The sequence below is a fragment of the Bactrocera oleae genome, chromosome 6 (genome assembly GCF_042242935.1).
Source record: "Bactrocera oleae isolate idBacOlea1 chromosome 6, idBacOlea1, whole genome shotgun sequence".
Classification (NCBI taxonomy): Eukaryota; Metazoa; Arthropoda; class Insecta; order Diptera; family Tephritidae; genus Bactrocera; species Bactrocera oleae.
In genome coordinates, this window is record NC_091540.1 from 11107495 (window position 1) to 11126834 (window position 19340).

Below are 19340 nucleotides of genomic sequence, written 5' to 3' on the forward strand. Positions count from 1 at the left end.
GGCTTGTAGACTAACAAATTGAATACTTTATTTATAAATTAACTTTAGCAATCTCTCAAAACTCTTCATAAATATATATATATATATACATCCGATGCGTGAACGTGCATTTTATCCTCTCATTATTCATGACTGTGCAGTCCTAACCTCAAAAACTATATTTGTCTCCTGTGACTACGAAAAAAATGTATAAAAAATGTATTAATCTACTCAGAAGGTTCTATCAATACTAACTGCATAATAATAGATATGTAAATATAAAATATATTTTAATTTCTTAGAATTTATAAGCCGTAATACCTAGGTTTAACTTCTTAGGTGAAAAATGTCTACTAACTAAATACCTTTAACATTAATCTTAAACTTTTAATTATATAAAAGATATGAGATTTTTCATTATTCATATTAACTTGTATACATAACATCAACATCACCTTAAGTACAGAAATTGGCAATGGGCAAAATTTAAACACATCACATAAAAAATCAAATAAAAATCATTATCATTAAATACATATATAATATAAGATGTTCATACTACATGGAAATAATGCTGTAAAATACCATTTTTAGAATAATTGTTTTCTAAATATTTTATTTATCAACTTAAAACTCATCAAAATACAAAAACAAAACTAGTACATTACTTTATCTACAGCAATCAGAAGGATTTCTAAAGCGATCTGAAGCTTTACAATAAAACGGCTGAGAATTATATGCGCGCAAATAGCAATGGAAGAAAACTACTACACGTAATACATATGTAACATATGTACTATGTGATACCCGCTCTGAAATTTTTTTTAATACAAAATTAACAACAACTATAACGTATGACAAGCTCGCTCTGAAAAGTGGAGAGCATAATCTCCTACAACGCTGTGTAACCAATACGCTTTGCTCTTTTGACAGCTACACGAAAATTTTAATATGGTGCAGATGAAGCAATGCAGTATATTACCAAACTGTGCAATTAACACCTACCGACAACTGAAGTGAAAAAATTACCTGACAAAATTTCATCTTACATATTTGTTTGAAGATAGAACATCTAAAAAAGTTAACCATTTACAGACTGTAATAAATAAAATCGACTCTTGTAAATTTACATACAAACTTGTAAATTTTCTACAAATATTACTTAATTGAATTAAAGATATATTTTAGTAAAAATAAATATTCAATTTCCATGTCTAAAAACCGTACGCATTTTCCTTTTCTCTTCTCTCTCCCCTCACGCTTGTGTTACTCTCTTTGCGTACACTCATCACGCGCACCGCTCTCATTAATGGCGATTGCATACACATCATTCATTGCATTTGCGCGTGCAATTTAACTCGCATATGAATCAAACGCGTTCTTTAACATGCTGCATGCGTTCGCTCACTCACTCGCACATTTTGCGCACAATTTGGAGCAGGTGCGCGTACTTTTCCGGCACGCAGTTTCCCACCAGATGGCACAACTTTTGGACAAATCACGTTAGGACAGAAACTAACCAAGGAGATACAACCGTATAGCTATTGGAATATGCAGTTCTATCAATCGGAACCGGCTTATGTGAAGTTCGACTATACCATACCGCGTGGCGCATCGATCGGTGTCTATGGGCGTCGCAATGCGTTACCAACACACACACAGTATCACTTTAAGGAGGTTTTGAGTGGCTTTAGCGCCAGCACCAGGACAGCGCGTGCAGCACACGTGAGTAGCTTTCTGTTTTCATATGCAATTAGCGAGTATTTTTAGTTGTATACATAAAATTATTACATAAGCGCTTGTCATATGTGGTTAAATTTAGTTTATGGTCTTAGTTTTATTTTATTGCATAAATGTATCGTATTATTTGTCGCTTCAAACTGATTAACGTATAACTAATGCTTCATTAACCGAACTGTTTCTCTGTGTTTTTCTTGTTTCTCATCCCGAATACACCAAAATCAAACCGCTATACACACAACCATGTACACATATATGCGTTCCATGTTCCACAATCCATACACACACCAACATCAAATCGACACATTTTCATCGCTCTCCGACGTTCATCGCTAAACGCTACACAATTGGCTTCACGGATTTAAACGCCATTTACTCTGCTCTGCATATTTGCGGCCATTCATGCCGCATACAGTTATCGATAACACGCGAAGTTACACGTTACATGGAGCCCGGTCACTGGTTCGTCTCGCTGTACAATGACGATGGTGACGCACAAGAGGTCACCTTCTACGCCGCCATTGCCGAGGATATGACACAGAATTGCCCGAACGGTTGCTCCGGCAATGGACAGTGCCTGCTGGGCCATTGTCAATGCAATCCCGGCTTTGGTGGCGACGACTGCAGCGAGAGCGTTTGCCCAGTGCTGTGCTCCCAACATGGCGAGTACATTAACGGTGAATGTATTTGTAATCCCGGTTGGAAGGGTAAAGAGTGCTCCTTGCGCCACGATGAGTGCGAAGTGGCCGATTGCAATGGACACGGTCACTGCGTGAGCGGCAAGTGCCAGTGCATGCGCGGCTATAAAGGCAAATTCTGCGAGGAAGGTAATGAACGCGTATTATTCCACAATTTTTTGTCACGCTCGAAAGTGTTGCGTCACCAAATTATTAACATTAATGAATTTTCTTACAAATTATTTACTAATTTTATGTATTTTTCGCTTTTCTATAGTTGACTGTCCGCATCCAAACTGCTCGGGTCATGGCTTCTGCGCTGATGGCACTTGCATCTGCAAGAAGGGCTGGAAGGGCACTGATTGCGCCACCGTGGATAAAGACGCCTTACAATGCCTACCGGATTGCTCGAATCACGGCAGCTTCGATGTGGACACGCAGACTTGCACCTGCGAGCCGAAGTGGAGCGGCGACGACTGCTCAAAGGAGCTATGCGATTTGGATTGCGGTCAGCATGGACGCTGTGTCGGCGATGCCTGCACTTGCGATACCGAGTGGGGCGGCGAATACTGTAATACTAAGCTCTGCGATACGCGCTGCAACGAGCATGGCCAGTGCAAGAACGGCACCTGTCTGTGTGTGACCGGTTGGAATGGCAAGCACTGCACCATCGAAGGCTGTCCGAATGGCTGTTCGGCACATGGTCAGTGTCGTGTAAGCGGCGAGGGACAATGGGAGTGCCGCTGCTACGAGGGCTGGGATGGTCCGGATTGCGGTATAGCGCTTGAACTGAATTGTGGCGACAGCAAGGACAATGACAAAGGTAAGTGTGTGCACTATTTTTTACTTGAGACATATTTTAAAATAAATAATTGTGGCATTTAAAAGATGGTCTCGTCGATTGTGAGGATCCTGAGTGCTGTGCCAGCCATGTTTGCAAGACATCACAGCTGTGCGTATCCGCGCCCAAACCCATTGATGTTTTGCTGCGCAAGCAACCGCCAGCTATTACGGCATCGTTCTTCGAGCGCATGAAATTCTTGATTGACGAAAGCAGCCTGCAAAACTACGCGAAACTTGAGACGTTCAATGAAAGGTTTGTTCAAAGCGTTTGCCAATTTATGCGTTAACTCTAGTATAATTGAGTATGTTTTAAGTTTAACAAATTAGCTATGTTGAAAAAAAATATTGCAAATAATTCAAGCAATATACAATTGGTGACAAAAATATTTTTTCATTTGATAAAAAGCAACAAAATTTTTGCATTACATAAACGCTGATGTTTTACTGTGTATAGTGGATGTAAATATCCTGATTAAAAAACAAAAAGAAGCAAGAACAAACTAATAATGCATAATGACAACTAGTTTGCCTTTTTTTAGTTTTTACGTTTTGATATTTTTCAGTTATCGTGCCCACGTCTAAAAAATCCCATCCCACAAAAATATCCCTTACAAACCTGAAAAACAAAACATATGTAAATAACTCCCACTATATGTCCTTTGTTTTTGCACCAAAAATACCCCAAAAGTAGGCAACAGAAGCCAAACAAAAAATAAAAAATCTTTACGAAAAACAAAGTGATGATGAAAAGCGCGCATTGAAAGCGCAAGCGCTGCGTTCTACAACTTCGTAAAATACACAAAATTATTTAAGGTTTACTCAGGCTTACATAAAACCACTTGTTTCCGAACTATGCTAAGAACTCGTGTCTTAGTTTCAGTTTTTTTTTTTTCTTTGAAAACATTTTACTTTCAAAAAAGTTGAAAATACAAAATGAATACAGTTAGATAACAATAAATATATGCAACGTATGCAATCATTAAACCAACGCTAATGCAATTAATTTTCTCTACTCTTTTCTCTTCTCTTACACGCGCGCCCTAAAACTGCTACTAACCTACTACTACCAACATCACTACTACTACATACTACCACTGCGTATACGTAACCAATTTACTAATAATTCGATTTGTTCGATTCTAATTGTAATCGTTTTGAAAATATGCATACCTTTCGGCAATTTCAATTCGCTAAAAACAAAAAATTACAAAAAATATTACAAAAAATATTACAAAAAACATTACCAAAACAAACAAATCGTTGAAAAAATCACAACTAAATTCATTAAACACTAACAGCATTTTTTGGAATTATTTCAATGCAAGGTAAGCAAAGCAAAAGCGCTCAAACTAAAATAACTAACTAAATACTCTTTAAAAAATTCAATGGTTGTTTGGTAAAATGATTTCTTAGCTATTAATTTTCTTACTTTGACATATTTTAACTCTGTCATAGCAGCTCGCTCATTTTACTAATTTGTCGTAATTACTCATTTCAATTTTCTAATTTCTTAGTTATTCGTCAATCACTTTATTTCTTTTTATTTTCAGTACCACTTCTTCATTGATTCATGTTTCTTTTTCATTTAACCCCTCACGTCTAACATAAAATCATCATGTTCAAATGACTGTGCGCCTCATTTTGGCCATGTAGCGCCATGTTAAGCTCTCAGTAGTGCATTTTTTTCACATATTTTACAACACTTCATTCTTTCATAATTTTTATTACAATAATTGCGCGCCTATTCTACAAACATAAGCGTATATTACGATTCCATGCAACCCTACTGCAATCAATCTAGGTTTTAGTTTCAATAGAAAAAGCAAAAAAAAATGAAAACAAATTTTAAAATACTGTTATGATATAAATACCTGAAAATGAACAAAACTTTGAAACTTACGAACACCTCGTAAACATACGTTCGTTCGTTCATTAGTTCGTTCGTTCGTTCGCTGTTTCGCTCGTTCAAACTTCGTTCAATTGTGTCTTATGTGTTAAGAAAGAGTCTATTTTATGTTTATATGTGCGTGTGTAATTTTACGATTTTTTTTCACCTTATTTGCCGTTAATTTAGCAATTTACCGTTATTTATTTAAGTAGTTTATTTATAAATGTCAATACGTTTTTTAGCGCAACTTTTATGCATAAATTTTTTACGTTTTTCTACTGCTTGTTAGTAAGTTATTTTTTCTTAACTATTTGCTAGCATATTTTACTCTCCCCAGACAAAAATTTCGTAGTTTATAACATACACAAACATTACCAAAGACTTCACTAACTCTTTGCTGTTTTCAACTCTTTTCCCTATAGCCGTTCCGCTGTAATACGCGGTCGCGTTGTTACCTCGCTCGGCATGGGTTTGGTTGGTGTACGCGTCTCCACCACGACACTGCTCGAAGGCTTTACGCTCACACGCGACGACGGTTGGTTCGATTTGATGGTGAATGGCGGCGGCGCTGTTACTTTGCAATTCGGACGCTCACCATTCCGACCACAGTCACGCATAGTACAAATACCATGGAACGAAGTGATTATCATCGATGTTGTGGTTATGTCTATGTCGGAGGAGAAAAATCTGATACCCATACCGCACACGTGTTTCTCGCATGACTACGATCTTATGAAACCGGTCGTGTTGGCTTCATGGAAACATGGTTTCCAAGGCGCTTGTCCGGATCGTTCTGCTATTTTAGCCGAATCTCAAGTCATACAGGAATCACTACAAATTCCCGGCACTGGCTTGAATTTAGTGTATCACTCTTCACGCGCTGCCGGCTATCTTTCGACCATAAAGCTGCAGCTAACACCTGAAACTATACCAGATACACTGCACCTGATACATCTGCGCATAACCATCGAGGGTATACTGTTCGAGCGTGTTTTCGAAGCTGATCCGGGCATTAAATTCACCTATGCATGGAACCGTTTGAACATCTACCGTCAACGTGTCTACGGTGTGACCACAGCTATTGTCAAAGTTGGCTATCAATATAGCGATTGCAAAGACATAATATGGGATATACAAACCACCAAGTTGTCTGGCCATGACATGTCCATCTCCGAGGTTGGTGGTTGGAATCTTGATATACACCACCGCTACAACTTCCACGAGGGCATACTACAGAAGGGCGATGGCTCCAATATCTACTTGAAAAATAAACCACGTGTCATACTCACCACGATGGGTGATGGCCATCAACGTCCGCTTGAGTGTAATGATTGCGAGGGTTTAGCATACAAACAGCGTTTGCTAGCGCCTGTTGCCTTAGCCGCCTCACCTGATGGCAGTTTGTATGTCGGCGACTTTAACTACATACGTCGCATTATGACCGATGGCACCATACGCACGGTGGTCAAATTAAATGCCACACGCGTCTCCTACCGCTACCACATGGCATTAAGTCCACTGGACGGCACACTTTATATATCCGATCCGGAGTCACATCAGATCATACGCGTACGCGACACTAATGATTACTCGCAACCAGAAAAGAACTGGGAACCCATTGTGGGCTCGGGTGAACGTTGTTTGCCAGGCGACGAAGCGCATTGTGGTGACGGTGCACTGGCGAAGGATGCAAAACTGGCCTATCCCAAAGGCATCGCCATTTCCAGCGATAATATACTATACTTCGCAGACGGTACAAATATCCGTATGGTTGACCGCGATGGCATCGTCACAACGCTGATTGGTAATCACATGCATAAGTCCCACTGGAAGCCTATACCCTGCGAGGGCACACTAAAGCTGGAAGAGATGCATTTGCGTTGGCCCACCGAATTGGCCGTTAGCCCCTTGGATAATACCCTACACATCATTGATGATCATATGATTTTGCGCATGACACCCGATGGACGTGTGCGCGTCATTTCGGGACGTCCTCTACATTGTGCTACCACCTCAACCGTTTATGATTCTGATTTGGCTACACATGCCACGCTCGTGATGCCACAATCGATATCGTTTGGACCCATGGGTGAGCTCTACGTGGCAGAGAGCGACTCACAACGCATCAACCGTGTGCGCGTTATTGGCACTGATGGTCGAATTGCACCTTTTGCCGGCGCAGAGTCGAAATGCAATTGCTTGGAACGCGGCTGCGACTGTTTCGAGGCAGAGCACTTCCTAGCGACGAGTGCAAAGTTTAACACTATAGCAGCGCTTTCTGTTACACCAGATGGTCATGTGCACATTGCTGATCAAGCCAATTACCGCATACGTTCGGTTATGTCTAGTATACCCGAGGCCAGCGCGTCACGCGAATATGAGATCTATGCACCAGATATGCAAGAAATCTATATATTCAACCGATTCGGTCAACACGTTTCCACAAAGAATATTCTAACTGGCGAAACCACATATGTCTTTACTTACAATGTCAATACTTCCAATGGCAAATTGAGTACAGTGACTGATGCGGCAGGTAACAAGGTCTTCCTACTGCGGGATTATACCTCTCAGGTGAATTCCATTGAAAATACAAAGGGTCAGAAATGTCGTCTACGCATGACACGCATGAAGATGTTACACGAACTGAGCACACCGGACAACTACAATGTAACATTTGAATATCACGGCCCAACCGGCTTGCTAAAGACTAAACTCGATTCTACAGGCCGCTCTTATGTCTACAACTATGATGAGTTTGGACGGCTCACTTCGGCTGTTACGCCCACTGGTCGTGTCATTGATTTGGTATTCGATTTAAGCGTTAAAGGTGCTCAAGTTAAAATATCCGAGAACGCACAGAAGGAACAATCGATGCTCATACAGGGCTCAACAGTCATGGTGCGCAACGGTGCCGCCGAATCGAAAACTTCTGTAGAAATGGACGGTTCAATGACAAGTCTAACGCCATGGGGACACACTGTACAAATGGAAGTGGTACCGTACGCCATTTTGGCTGAGATCAACCCAGTCATTGGTGAAAGCTATCCAGTACCCGCAAAGCAGCGTACCGAAATCGCTGGTGATCTAGCTAATCGCTTTGAATGGCGTTACTTCGTGCGTCGCATGCAACAGGGCAAACAAGGCAAAGGACCACGCCCAGTTTCACAAGTGGGACGTAAGCTACGTGTGAATGGCGATAATGTGCTTACACTCGAATATGACCGCGACGCACAATCCGTTGTTGTACTCGTGGATGATAAGCAAGAACTCTTGAATGTGACTTATGACCGCACAGCACGTCCAGTTAGCTTCCGTCCACAGTCGGGTGACTATGCAGATGTCGACTTGGAATACGATCGCTTTGGTCGTTTAGTGAGCTGGAAATGGGGAGTGCTGCAAGAAGCCTACACCTTCGATCGTAACGGACGCTTAAACGAAATTAAATACGGCGATGGCTCGTCAATGGTTTATGCCTTCAAAGACATGTTCGGCTCGCTGCCACTAAAGGTGACCACACCACGTCGTTCTGACTACCTCTTGCAGTACGACGATGCTGGCGCGCTACAAAGTTTGACGACACCACGTGGTCATATACACTCATTCTCACTACAAACCTCGCTCGGCTTCTTCAAGTATCAATATTTCTCGCCCATTAACCGCCATCCTTTCGAGATACTATACAACGATGAAGGACAGATACTTGCAAAGATACATCCACACCAATCCGGCAAGGTGGCGTTTGTACATGATTCCGCTGGCCGTTTGGAGACAATTCTGGCTGGACTATCAAGCACGCACTACACTTATCAGGACACCACGAGCCTAATCAAATCAGTAGAGGTACAGGAACCAGGATTTGAGTTACGTCGCGAGTTCAAGTATCATGCTGGTATTCTCAAGGACGAAAAGGTACGCTTCGGCTCGAAGAACTCTTTGGCTTCGGCACACTATAAGTACTTCTACGATGGCAATGCTCGTCTAAGTAGCATTGAGATGTCCATAGATGACAAGGAGGTGCCCACAGCACGTTATAAGTACAGCCAAAACTTGGGACAGCTGGAAGTGGTGCAGGATCTGAAGATTACGCGCAATGCTTTCAATCGTACCGTTATTCAAGACTCTGCTAAGCAATTTTTCACCATCATCGATTACGATCAGCATGGTCGCGTAAAGAGTGTGCTTATGAATATCAAGAGCTTCGACGTTTTCCGCCTTGAGTTAGATTATGATCTGCGAAATCGCATCAAATCACAGAAGACGACTTTAGGACGTTCAACATCATTTGACAAGATCAATTACAATGCTGATGGACATGTGATAGAAGTCCTCGGCACAAACAATTGGAAATACTTGTACGATGAGAATGGCAACACTGTTGGTATTGTGGATCAAGGCGAGAAAATTAATCTCAGTTATGATATTGGCGATCGCGTCATACAAGTTGGAGAGATCGAGTTCAACAACTATGATGCGCGCGGTTTTGTGGTGCGACGTGGTGAACAGAAATATCGTTATAACAATCGCGGTCAGCTGATACATGCTTTTGAAAGAGATCGCTTCCAATCTTGGTATTATTACGATGACCGCAGCCGTTTAATAGCTTGGCACGATAGTAAGGGTAATGTAACACAGTACTACTATGCCAACCCAAGAACACCAAAACTACTGACACATGTACATTTCCCGAAAGTGGGTAAAACATTGCGTTTCTTCTACGACGATCGTGATATGCTGATGGCAGTGGAGAACGGGGACCAGCGTTACTACGTGGCTACTGATCAAAATGGTTCACCATTAGCTTTCTTCGATCCGAACGGCATCATAATCAAAGATATAAGACGCACGCCATTCGGCCGTATCATCAAGGACACCAATCCAGACTTCTTTATACCGATTGACTTCCATGGTGGCCTGCTAGATCCCAACACCAAATTGATCTATACCGAAGGACGTCACTACGATCCTACAGTTGGTCAATGGATGACACCCAAATGGGAGACATTAGCCACTGAAATGTCCAACCCAACTGACGTCTTTATCTACCGCTACCACAACAACGATCCCGTCAATCCTAATAAACCGCAGAATTACATGATCGACTTGGAGTCATGGCTGCAACTTTTTGGCTATGATTTGCGTAACATGCAAAGCTCGAAGTACACCAAAGATGCGCAGTACGTGCCACAAATTTCTATTAAATCAAACACACTGGCACCTGAATTCGGTGTAATTTCCGGTCTGGAATGCATCGTCGAAAAGACCAACGAGAAATTCAGCGATTTCGACTTTGTGCCTAAACCACTGCTAAAAATGGAACCAAAGATGCGCAATCTCCTGCCACGCATTAGCTACCGACGTGGCGTCTTCGGCGAGGGTGTGCTTCTTTCACGCATTGGCGGACGTGCATTAGTCAGCGTTGTTGATGGTTCGAATAGCGTGGTGCAGGATGTGGTCTCATCGGTCTTCAACAACTCCTATTTCCTTGATCTACACTTCAGCATACACGATCAAGATGTATTCTACTTTGTCAAGGACAATGTGCTCAAACTGCGCGACGACAACGAAGAATTACGACGACTCGGTGGCATGTTCAACATATCAACACACGAAGTGACCGATCATGGCGGTACGGCTGCAAAAGAATTGCGCTTGCACGGACCCGACGCCGTGGTGATAATTAAATATGGTGTTGATCCTGAACAAGAGCGACATCGCATATTGAAACACGCGCACAAGCGTGCCGTCGAACGCGCCTGGGAGCTCGAGAAACAGCTGGTGGCTGCCGGCTTTCAGGGACGCGGCGACTGGACTGAAGAAGAGAAAGAGGAACTTGTGTCGCACGGCGATGTAGATGGCTGGATTGGCATCGACATACACAGCATACACAAATACCCACAGCTGGCAGACGATCCAGGCAATGTAGCATTCCAGCGTGATGCTAAACGCAAACGAAGAAAGATCGGCAGCGGACACCGCACAGCGAAATCGCGCCGACAGCAATTAAGAGTGATGGATTTAAGTGCGTGAGTGAGCGAGACGAGCGAGAAAGCATACAAAAAAAGTCGTGTGGAAACAACTGTGACAAAACTGAATGAGCAACTAGTAAATGGTGGGCGTGAGAAAGATAAGCGAAGTTATGTTGATAACTATGCTAGGCTCGAAAGCTGGGTAGCAGGTGCCAGCGCAAATGAACTGAACAACATCGAGTCAACACTCTATTTAGACAACAACAGCAATAGCAGCAGTGATGATGATGACAACGACAACAATGACGACGACGAAGATAACGATGCGCCGCCGAAAGACGAACGTGAACTCATTGATATAAACGAAACTAACCACAACAGCAATGAGGAAGACTACCAAGACGAATACTATTATAATAACAACTACTATGATCAGCACTACTATCGCAGCAAAGGCACAGATACAGACGACTTATATTAAACAACCAAAACTACTACATACAAAACATATATAAAAAATTTAAAAGCAAATTAAATTTAACTAATTTAGTGGGTATTAAATTAAAATATGTGTGAGTACGTACGACTAATTACAATACAATGAGTAGGTATGTGTGAAGAAAAAAATCATAAAAAAGAAAAATTAAAAAGAAAACATAAAGAAATTTTGAAAATCAATATTTGCATGTGAAAATGGCAAATTTGTAAAAAGGAAAACAAAAATAATTAAGGAGTGAGGGTAAATGCAGCACTTGAAGAGACGCCAAGTAATTTATTTAACATAAAAGAATAAACGAAAATAGTCGGATTTGATGCGAAAAGCTAAGGCAACAACTTCAAAAACTAGCAAAAAACAGAAATGCATGTGAAAGCAAAACGCAAATGATTGTAAACAAATTGGAAATCAGAAAGCAACAGTGAAAAGTATGTTTAGAATTGAGGTTATACATAACTTGTGCAGGTGTGCAATTAGTTTCAGAGAACTTCAGTTTTTGTATAAAGTAAAAATCCGTTGAAATGCCATACAACTTAAACGTTGTAAGTGGTGAATATACAATGACAGACTAGCAAATTAAGTATTGTAATAGGCAGCAATAAGAAAAATGAGTATTAAAAAATGGTAAAAACGAAGGAACTTAGTATAAACTGAATGTTTTTGTATAATTGCAGGTTAAGAAGGAAATTAACAAATATTTGGTGCAGAACAAATAAAAAAAGTAATTTAAAAAATGTTGATATACAGACAATGTGTAGTGAAATTTTGTTGTTTTTGCTAGCATTGTGCATTTTTTGTATTTTTTTTTATCAATTATTTACTATGCTGAAATTTATTTTTTCACAAAACTATTATTTTTACATTAATACAGTTAAAAGAAAATGTTTAAAGCTTTTCCAAATTTTAATTTTTTTTTTTAATTTTTATGTATACTTTTACATTTTTACAAAATTTATTATTATTTGCTTCGTTTAATGAACTACGAACTCTGCTAAACTGTACATTTGAGTCTAATACACAGTTATAAACTTTTTTTTACACTTGAAAACCCTTCCACATTAATTAAAAAGATATGTAAATCTTACTTCTGTTTGTCTATGCAATCAATCCTACTGCCTATCTACGGTGCGTTACTCACATGGCATGCACGCAGTGGCTGCAAAACTGTCAGCCTCAATTTCAATTGCTAATTCGCCAAACTATTGAACACTTTGCCAAACACTCACAAAAAACTGCATGTTACAGCGTAAAAAAGAATATTAAAATATATTGTGATACTCGTATATCTACATTTTATCGTATGCAACACTCGTCTCAAATATTTGTTGTTTTGTATATGTGTATTTTGTATTGTTTTCAGTTTGAAAAATCAAGCAATTATAGGCAGACTTTAATTTACACAATGAAACACGATTAATTTTTTTTTAACTGTTTTGCAATAAACACAAACGTTAATATAAAATACCATATAATAAACAGTAAATAGTTTAAACGCTGACAAATGCCATTTATATTTTAATTATATTTACTTGTAACACTATATAGTTAAACAATATTTTTTAATCTTTGTATGTATGTTTGTATATGCATATTCAAATGTATTAGTTATTTATGCATATTTTTTTCAAATTTTTTAATATATTATGCCTAAAAAATATTTTTTTTTTAATTTTTATAATGCATACTTAGTGTTTAAAATTGTAAATTATTTATTTAAATACACTTGAAAATTATAGTTTTACATAGTGTATAAATGTTTGCTTTAAATTTTTTATTATAACTATTAATAAATATTTTAAGAATAAAACTACAGTTAGTGCATGGTTTTCTCTTTTATTTTTGATATTCAATATTTTCTCAAATTTTTATTTTATATTTCTTTGTTTAATTTTTTTTTGTCATAAAATTTTTACTAAATATCAAAATTTTTTTTTCATTTTTAATTTTTCGTATATTTGTTTTGACCTAACACGCATTTTTTACCATTAAAAATTAAATTCACGCAATATTGTTTATTAAATTTCAAGCTGTTGCAATTTCAAAAAGCTGCCTTTAACGCTTTAACACACATTTTTAAAGACCACTTGCGACCAAAGTAGCCACTACATACCGTAAATAATAAATTGTACCATACGATATGGCCGGTATGTGAATTTTCTTTAAGCGTGCTTTCACAGTTTTGTAAAGCGTTCTTTACTTCCCACAAAATCATTTTCCACTTACTTCAGTGATTACCAGTGAAAGTGCAAGCTTGCAAGCTTACCTTCTACAAGTTGTGCGAAAGCGCGAAAGCTCGCATACTACATTTCGAGCAAGCTATTTCAATTTAAACACTGCATACGCAATAAAAAACTATATACTCTAAAAATCAACAGTTATTCTCACAATTAACGAACTACATACTCGTACAATACTTACCGATATTCTCAACGATCTATATTTATGATTAACGAATTTTAATTATTCTCAATTATATGATTATGGTGTGTATAATGCTTGCGATATTTAAATTTGTATTAATGCTCTTATTATTATTACATACATGACATGATTATTGACTATTGATTAACCGCATCTCTAGTGTTATCCAATTAAGGAATTATTAGGTATAGATATAGAGGAGAATCAAATTGAAAGATAAAGCATACTTAGCTACATATACTATATGCATACACTTAGACTATAAGTACACACTGTAAATAGCACAAATGTCCCCCTAAATATCCTTAATTACCGTTAGGTGCTAAGTGATTAGGTTAAATGCAAAATTCATAACAATTTGCCAGTAAAAACAAAAAAAGAAGTAAAGAGAAATAAAAATGTGGTCGTATTCAACCTTTGCATGTATACAGAACGATGCGAAATTGCTGTGTAAAATACATAGTAATTGACTAATGTGTTAGTAATTTTAATAATGAAGAAAGAAAAATCAGCAAAACGAAATGCATATTTTTTAAGAAAAGACAATTGAGAAGAAGAAGCACACACACACATGTGTGGTGGAGTTGAGAAAAGTAATAAAAAAATAATAATAAAATTTTTTCCTTAACCCAATGTGGCGGCACAGTGCGTTTTAGGTATTCGATATCCACTTACGCAACCCAGTACGCTACATTTGAGATTAGAAAAGCAAATGCCACAAGGTGTGTAATGTAAATTAAAAAAGAACTTGTAGATTAATTAATATTAAATATAAAAAAGCTAGTTATGTAAGCAAAAATTATACTGTAAAAATTGCAATAATTTGAAAATAAATTAGTTATAAAATATAAGCAAATATTAAAGTAAGCAACTGCGCAAAAGAAAAAATGCAAAAAATATACCAAAATTATGACTGATACAAGGAAAATTGAAAAAAGAAAAAAACACAAAAGAAAAGAGTAATATTCAAGCAAAATGCACAATGACATGCATGCTTATAAAGAGCAAAGCAATGAACTTTAAAGTAGCGAAAGAAAACGAAAACAAAACTTAATAGAATTGTGAGCAAAATCCGAAAAAACCCCAAAATTTTCATTTCACGCAGCCACAAATAAAACGCAAAGTTTTTTGTGAAAAATAGTATTTGCCCCACAATTGCATTTTTTTTTTTAGCAAAACAGCAAAAAATTTTTTTTATATATACTTTAATTGTTTCAACTTTTTGTTTTTCATACGAAATAAAATTAGTTGCTAAGTGGAAAAATGCAGAATATAAATATGAAAATAAAATAAATTGAATAAAAGAAAAACATTAGTTGAAGCAAATTGCCGCAAAAGCAGAATTAGCCAGAGATAAATGTGTACTTGTAACTGTATTAAATATGAAATAAAAAACTATTAATAAAATAAAAATGAAAATTAAAACCAACAAAGAAATTTGCATTCAACTTTAATGGTGGTAAGCAGCAGAGCAAGTAGGTATAATATTTATATATAGCACACAAATGTCTTATATACATGTCAAAACAACACAAACAAATGAAAAAACAAATTGAAACACACATAGCAGCTGTGTAACTTAAAAGCAAGGTAAAGTAGACGCTAAACACAATAAATTTGCAACAAAAACTTAGCGGTTTACGTGGCAAAATACACAGTAACACCAATCGCCGCATACATACACACACAAATAGAAAGTCCGTTACAGCAATTCCACTGATAAAAACTTAAATAAAATGTCTTATGTTGCTTTGCTTTGTTGTGAGCATTTTTCTAGCCACCAGTATAATTAAGCAGCGCCTCCAAAACTATAATAGCTGAAGCGCAGTCTAAGCCGAAAATTCGGAAAAAAACGAAGAGATATAAATAAAAAATTTTAAAAACATATGTGAGTGTGTGTAATTATGGTGTTCCGACAAGATTTTCGACAGTTTTTACATATCAGAGCACTTTTAAAGTAATGTTACCATAACTTTAAAGTAAAGTAGCATAACTTTAATATAATTTAAAATGTTTATTAAATGTTTAAAGTGACGTACGAGGTGTGTTCAAAAGATAACGGAAATTGTAAAATTTGGCGGGTTTGGAGAATCCAATTGTCAAATAAATCGGAAGTTGCTCAGGCATCACTAAATGAAATCAGCGACGATGCATAATTACAGAAACGTGTTATAACCGGTCGCGAAACATGGGTTTACGGTTATGACTTTGAAACTAAAACTCATTTGTCTCCATTTCATTCAATTCTTTTAACAAACGAAAATCACTCAGCTCATAAAAACACGTCTAAACTACGGGACTGCTTCAGACAAATTAAGCAATGAATATAGCTGAAAATTTTATCGTACTTCAAGGGCATGTATATCAGCATAATAAAAAAAATTTGACAGTTGGATGCTAAAAACCCGCGAAATTTTAAAATTTCTGTTATTTTTTCAACACATCGCCCATAGGTTTAATGAACTGAATAGATCCTTTGTACCTAGATGACAAAACCGCGAGCTTTGTATTGCCTTTAAATTGACTGTTGCCTTTAAATTGACTGTTCTCCCAAAAACTTCCAAGAAAATAGAGAAACTGTGAAAAAATTGTTGGACAAAAACACTAAATGTAACCTGCTGTTCCATCATCTTCGATTCATTTGATATACTTGTATGACGAAACTTTTCTCTCTTCACTTATATCTACTAGACGTTCTATTAATCTCCAGTCTTTCCGTCGTCATGCTTTTATCAATACAGCAATCTTTCATCGCGAAGTGGGCTCAATTACAGGTTAGTTGAAAAGTCAGTAGTGCCCACCAAGAAATAGCACTACGAGCTCCAAGCACTTTTTTCTCAAGTTGGTAGTTGTAACCGCAACCACACCAGAAATCATTGAGCAAGTTGATAATATTGTTAGTAAAGATCCAAATTTGACTAGGCGTGAAATCATTGAGCAAGTTCTTAATATTGTTAGTAAAGATCCAAATTTGACTAGGCGTGAAATTGATTGCCATAGGCATTTCAGACGAACAAGTACTTATAACTATGGTGAAACTTGGATCTACCACCATGATCCTAAATTGAAATAAAAATGTTTACAGTGGTGAAGCTAGTTGTTCAGCTCCAAAGCAGGTGAAGCCACAATAATCAGCATAAGACAATGCACCTGCTCACAAAACTGTTTTAACAACAACAAAATTCAACGATTTAAAACACAAATTGCTTGAGCAGATTCGACTCCCAGCGGCTACTACCTTTTCAGAAACCTGAAACAATTCCTTCGTGGCAAGCACTTTTCGTCGAATGAAGAAGCTATTACAGTCGTAGACGGGTATTTTGCAAAGCTTCCGGAAAGTCATTATAGGGATGGCTTAAAATTATTGGAGGATCATTCGAATAAGTGTATTGAAATTAAGAGAGATTATATTGAATATAAAAATATATTTCGTATCAAAAACAGTATGTTTTTATTTCGAGCACAGAAACTTTTCAACCAACCTGTAGACCATTTTCCGTTTTCTAGCAACTTCTTTCTGCTCATAGTTTTCATCTGCGCCCTCCTTAAAAATAAGATATCGGAGAAAATCTGGATAACAAGATATTTTAATATATAACGGGTGATCCAGGTAGAGGTACTTTTTAGGTTTGCCTTTTTTTGACAGATCACACGTGAGTCGTGTCAAGTTGTCATATTATTTTTGTTCAGTATTGTTTGACATTTTATCTTGAAAAGACTAACGCTTGAACAACGTTTACAAATCATTCAACTTTATTACAAAAACTTACGTTCTGTAAAGAATGTGTTTCGCACACTTCACCCAACTTATGGTCAACATAATCGGCCTACTGAGCGTACTATTCACAACACCATCATCCATCTTGAGACCCAGCATTCATTATTAGATAATATTCAACCGAATAGACCGTGAAGAGTCGATTCGGCGCCGTTCACGTTTTGAGCCAAATTTTGTTTAGCGATAAGGCCCATTTCTGGCGCAATGGGTATGTAAACAAGCAACATTGCCGCATTTGGGACGAAGAACAACCTGAAGAGATTCAAGAGCAGTAATTTCATCCAGAAAAAACAACGGTTTGGTGTGGTTTGTGGGCCGTTGGAATCATCGGTCCATATTTATTCAAAAATGATTCCGGTGAGAACGTAACCGTCAATAGCGACCGTTATTGCGCCATGATAACCGGCCATTTGATGCCTGAAATTGAAGACGACCACTTCCCACACATCGTATCAATCAATGGATTTATTGAAAGAATACTTCGGTGATCAGATAATTTCACATTTTGGGCCGGTCGATTGACCACCAAGATCGTGTGATATCACACCGTTAGACTTTTTCCTGGGGGAATATGTAAAACCTAATGTTTATGCCACAATCCTACTTCGAATCAAACCTTGGTGCAAAACATCACGCGTGCCATTCACCAGTTACCAGTCGAAATACTCGATCAAGTCATCGAAAATTGGACTCAAAGGATGGACCATCTGAGACGTAGTCGCGGCCAACATTTGAAAGAAATAAACTTCAAAAAATAAAATGCCAAAGAATGTTCTCTCGAACGATGATAAACAGTTTCCATAAAGTCTGAAATTTCTGTGTTTTTTCTTTAAAAAAGTAGGGTACCTCGAAATGGATCACCATACAACATTGTTTTCTGCAACCAAAACGCCAGACAAAAATCAACGGTTTTTATAGACAACATAGAAAATAACAACAAAAATATTCCATTTTTTTGAGTGGGTGCTCAAAACTCAGTCCGAACCTGATTTTTTTTTGTGAATAAATATTTTTGTGAGAGTTGCAAATAAAAATATTTTTTAAACAAAAACCTAATGTATATTCTACACACACAAACACACTTGTTTAAAAAACCTCTGAACTATTCTTAACCAACGTAGGGCTTGTGACGTCACAAGTTAGATTTGGTTGAGACGGTAAGAGTATGTGGCCGAAAAGAACGGTAATAAAGATGTGAGTAAATTCAAAGCACAGGTTCGAATACGGTTTGAGGAAATTATTAGTAATCCTTTTATTTTTATATAAAAATTATAACTTAAAAAATTTGCAATTAAAATAAAATGCAATTGGTTTATAATTTCAATTAAATTTAAAATAATTATCAAGCAAAAAATTAATCTAGTATACATAGAAAGATACAAAGATAAACTCAAATCGATTGTGATGCATACAATACTTGTAAAACTTTGGAAAGATTGAACAAATGCCAGTTATTGTTAGGCAACCGTTATTTTTTCAAACAAAAAAATACAAGAATGTTTTCCAACACCAAAAAAATACTTGTTGTTTTAGCAACCAGAAATGTTTA

General features: G+C 37.4%; 1 protein-coding gene across 8 annotated transcripts in view; it reads left to right on the forward strand.

The window, feature by feature from the left end:
- Ten-m (teneurin transmembrane protein Ten-m) overlaps positions 1-15450 on the forward strand; it is a 321925-nt gene extending 306475 nt beyond the window's left edge. For 6 of the 8 annotated variants that reach the window (XM_036360877.2, XM_036360878.2, XM_036360879.2 and 3 more), the window contains 6 exons: positions 1421-1704; positions 2135-2546; positions 2674-3219; positions 3285-3492; positions 4538-4564; positions 5550-15450. In XM_036360877.2, the coding sequence (XP_036216770.2) occupies positions 1421-1704; positions 2135-2546; positions 2674-3219; positions 3285-3492; positions 4538-4564; positions 5550-11157 (7085 nt within the window). In that variant the 3' untranslated portion in view covers positions 11158-15450. The remainder of the gene's footprint in view (positions 1-1420; positions 1705-2134; positions 2547-2673; positions 3220-3284; positions 3493-4537; positions 4565-5549) is intronic. The other 2 variants (XM_070112067.1, XM_070112068.1) reach the window with 1 other exon arrangement.
- The last annotated feature ends 3890 nt before the right edge of the window (positions 15451-19340 follow it).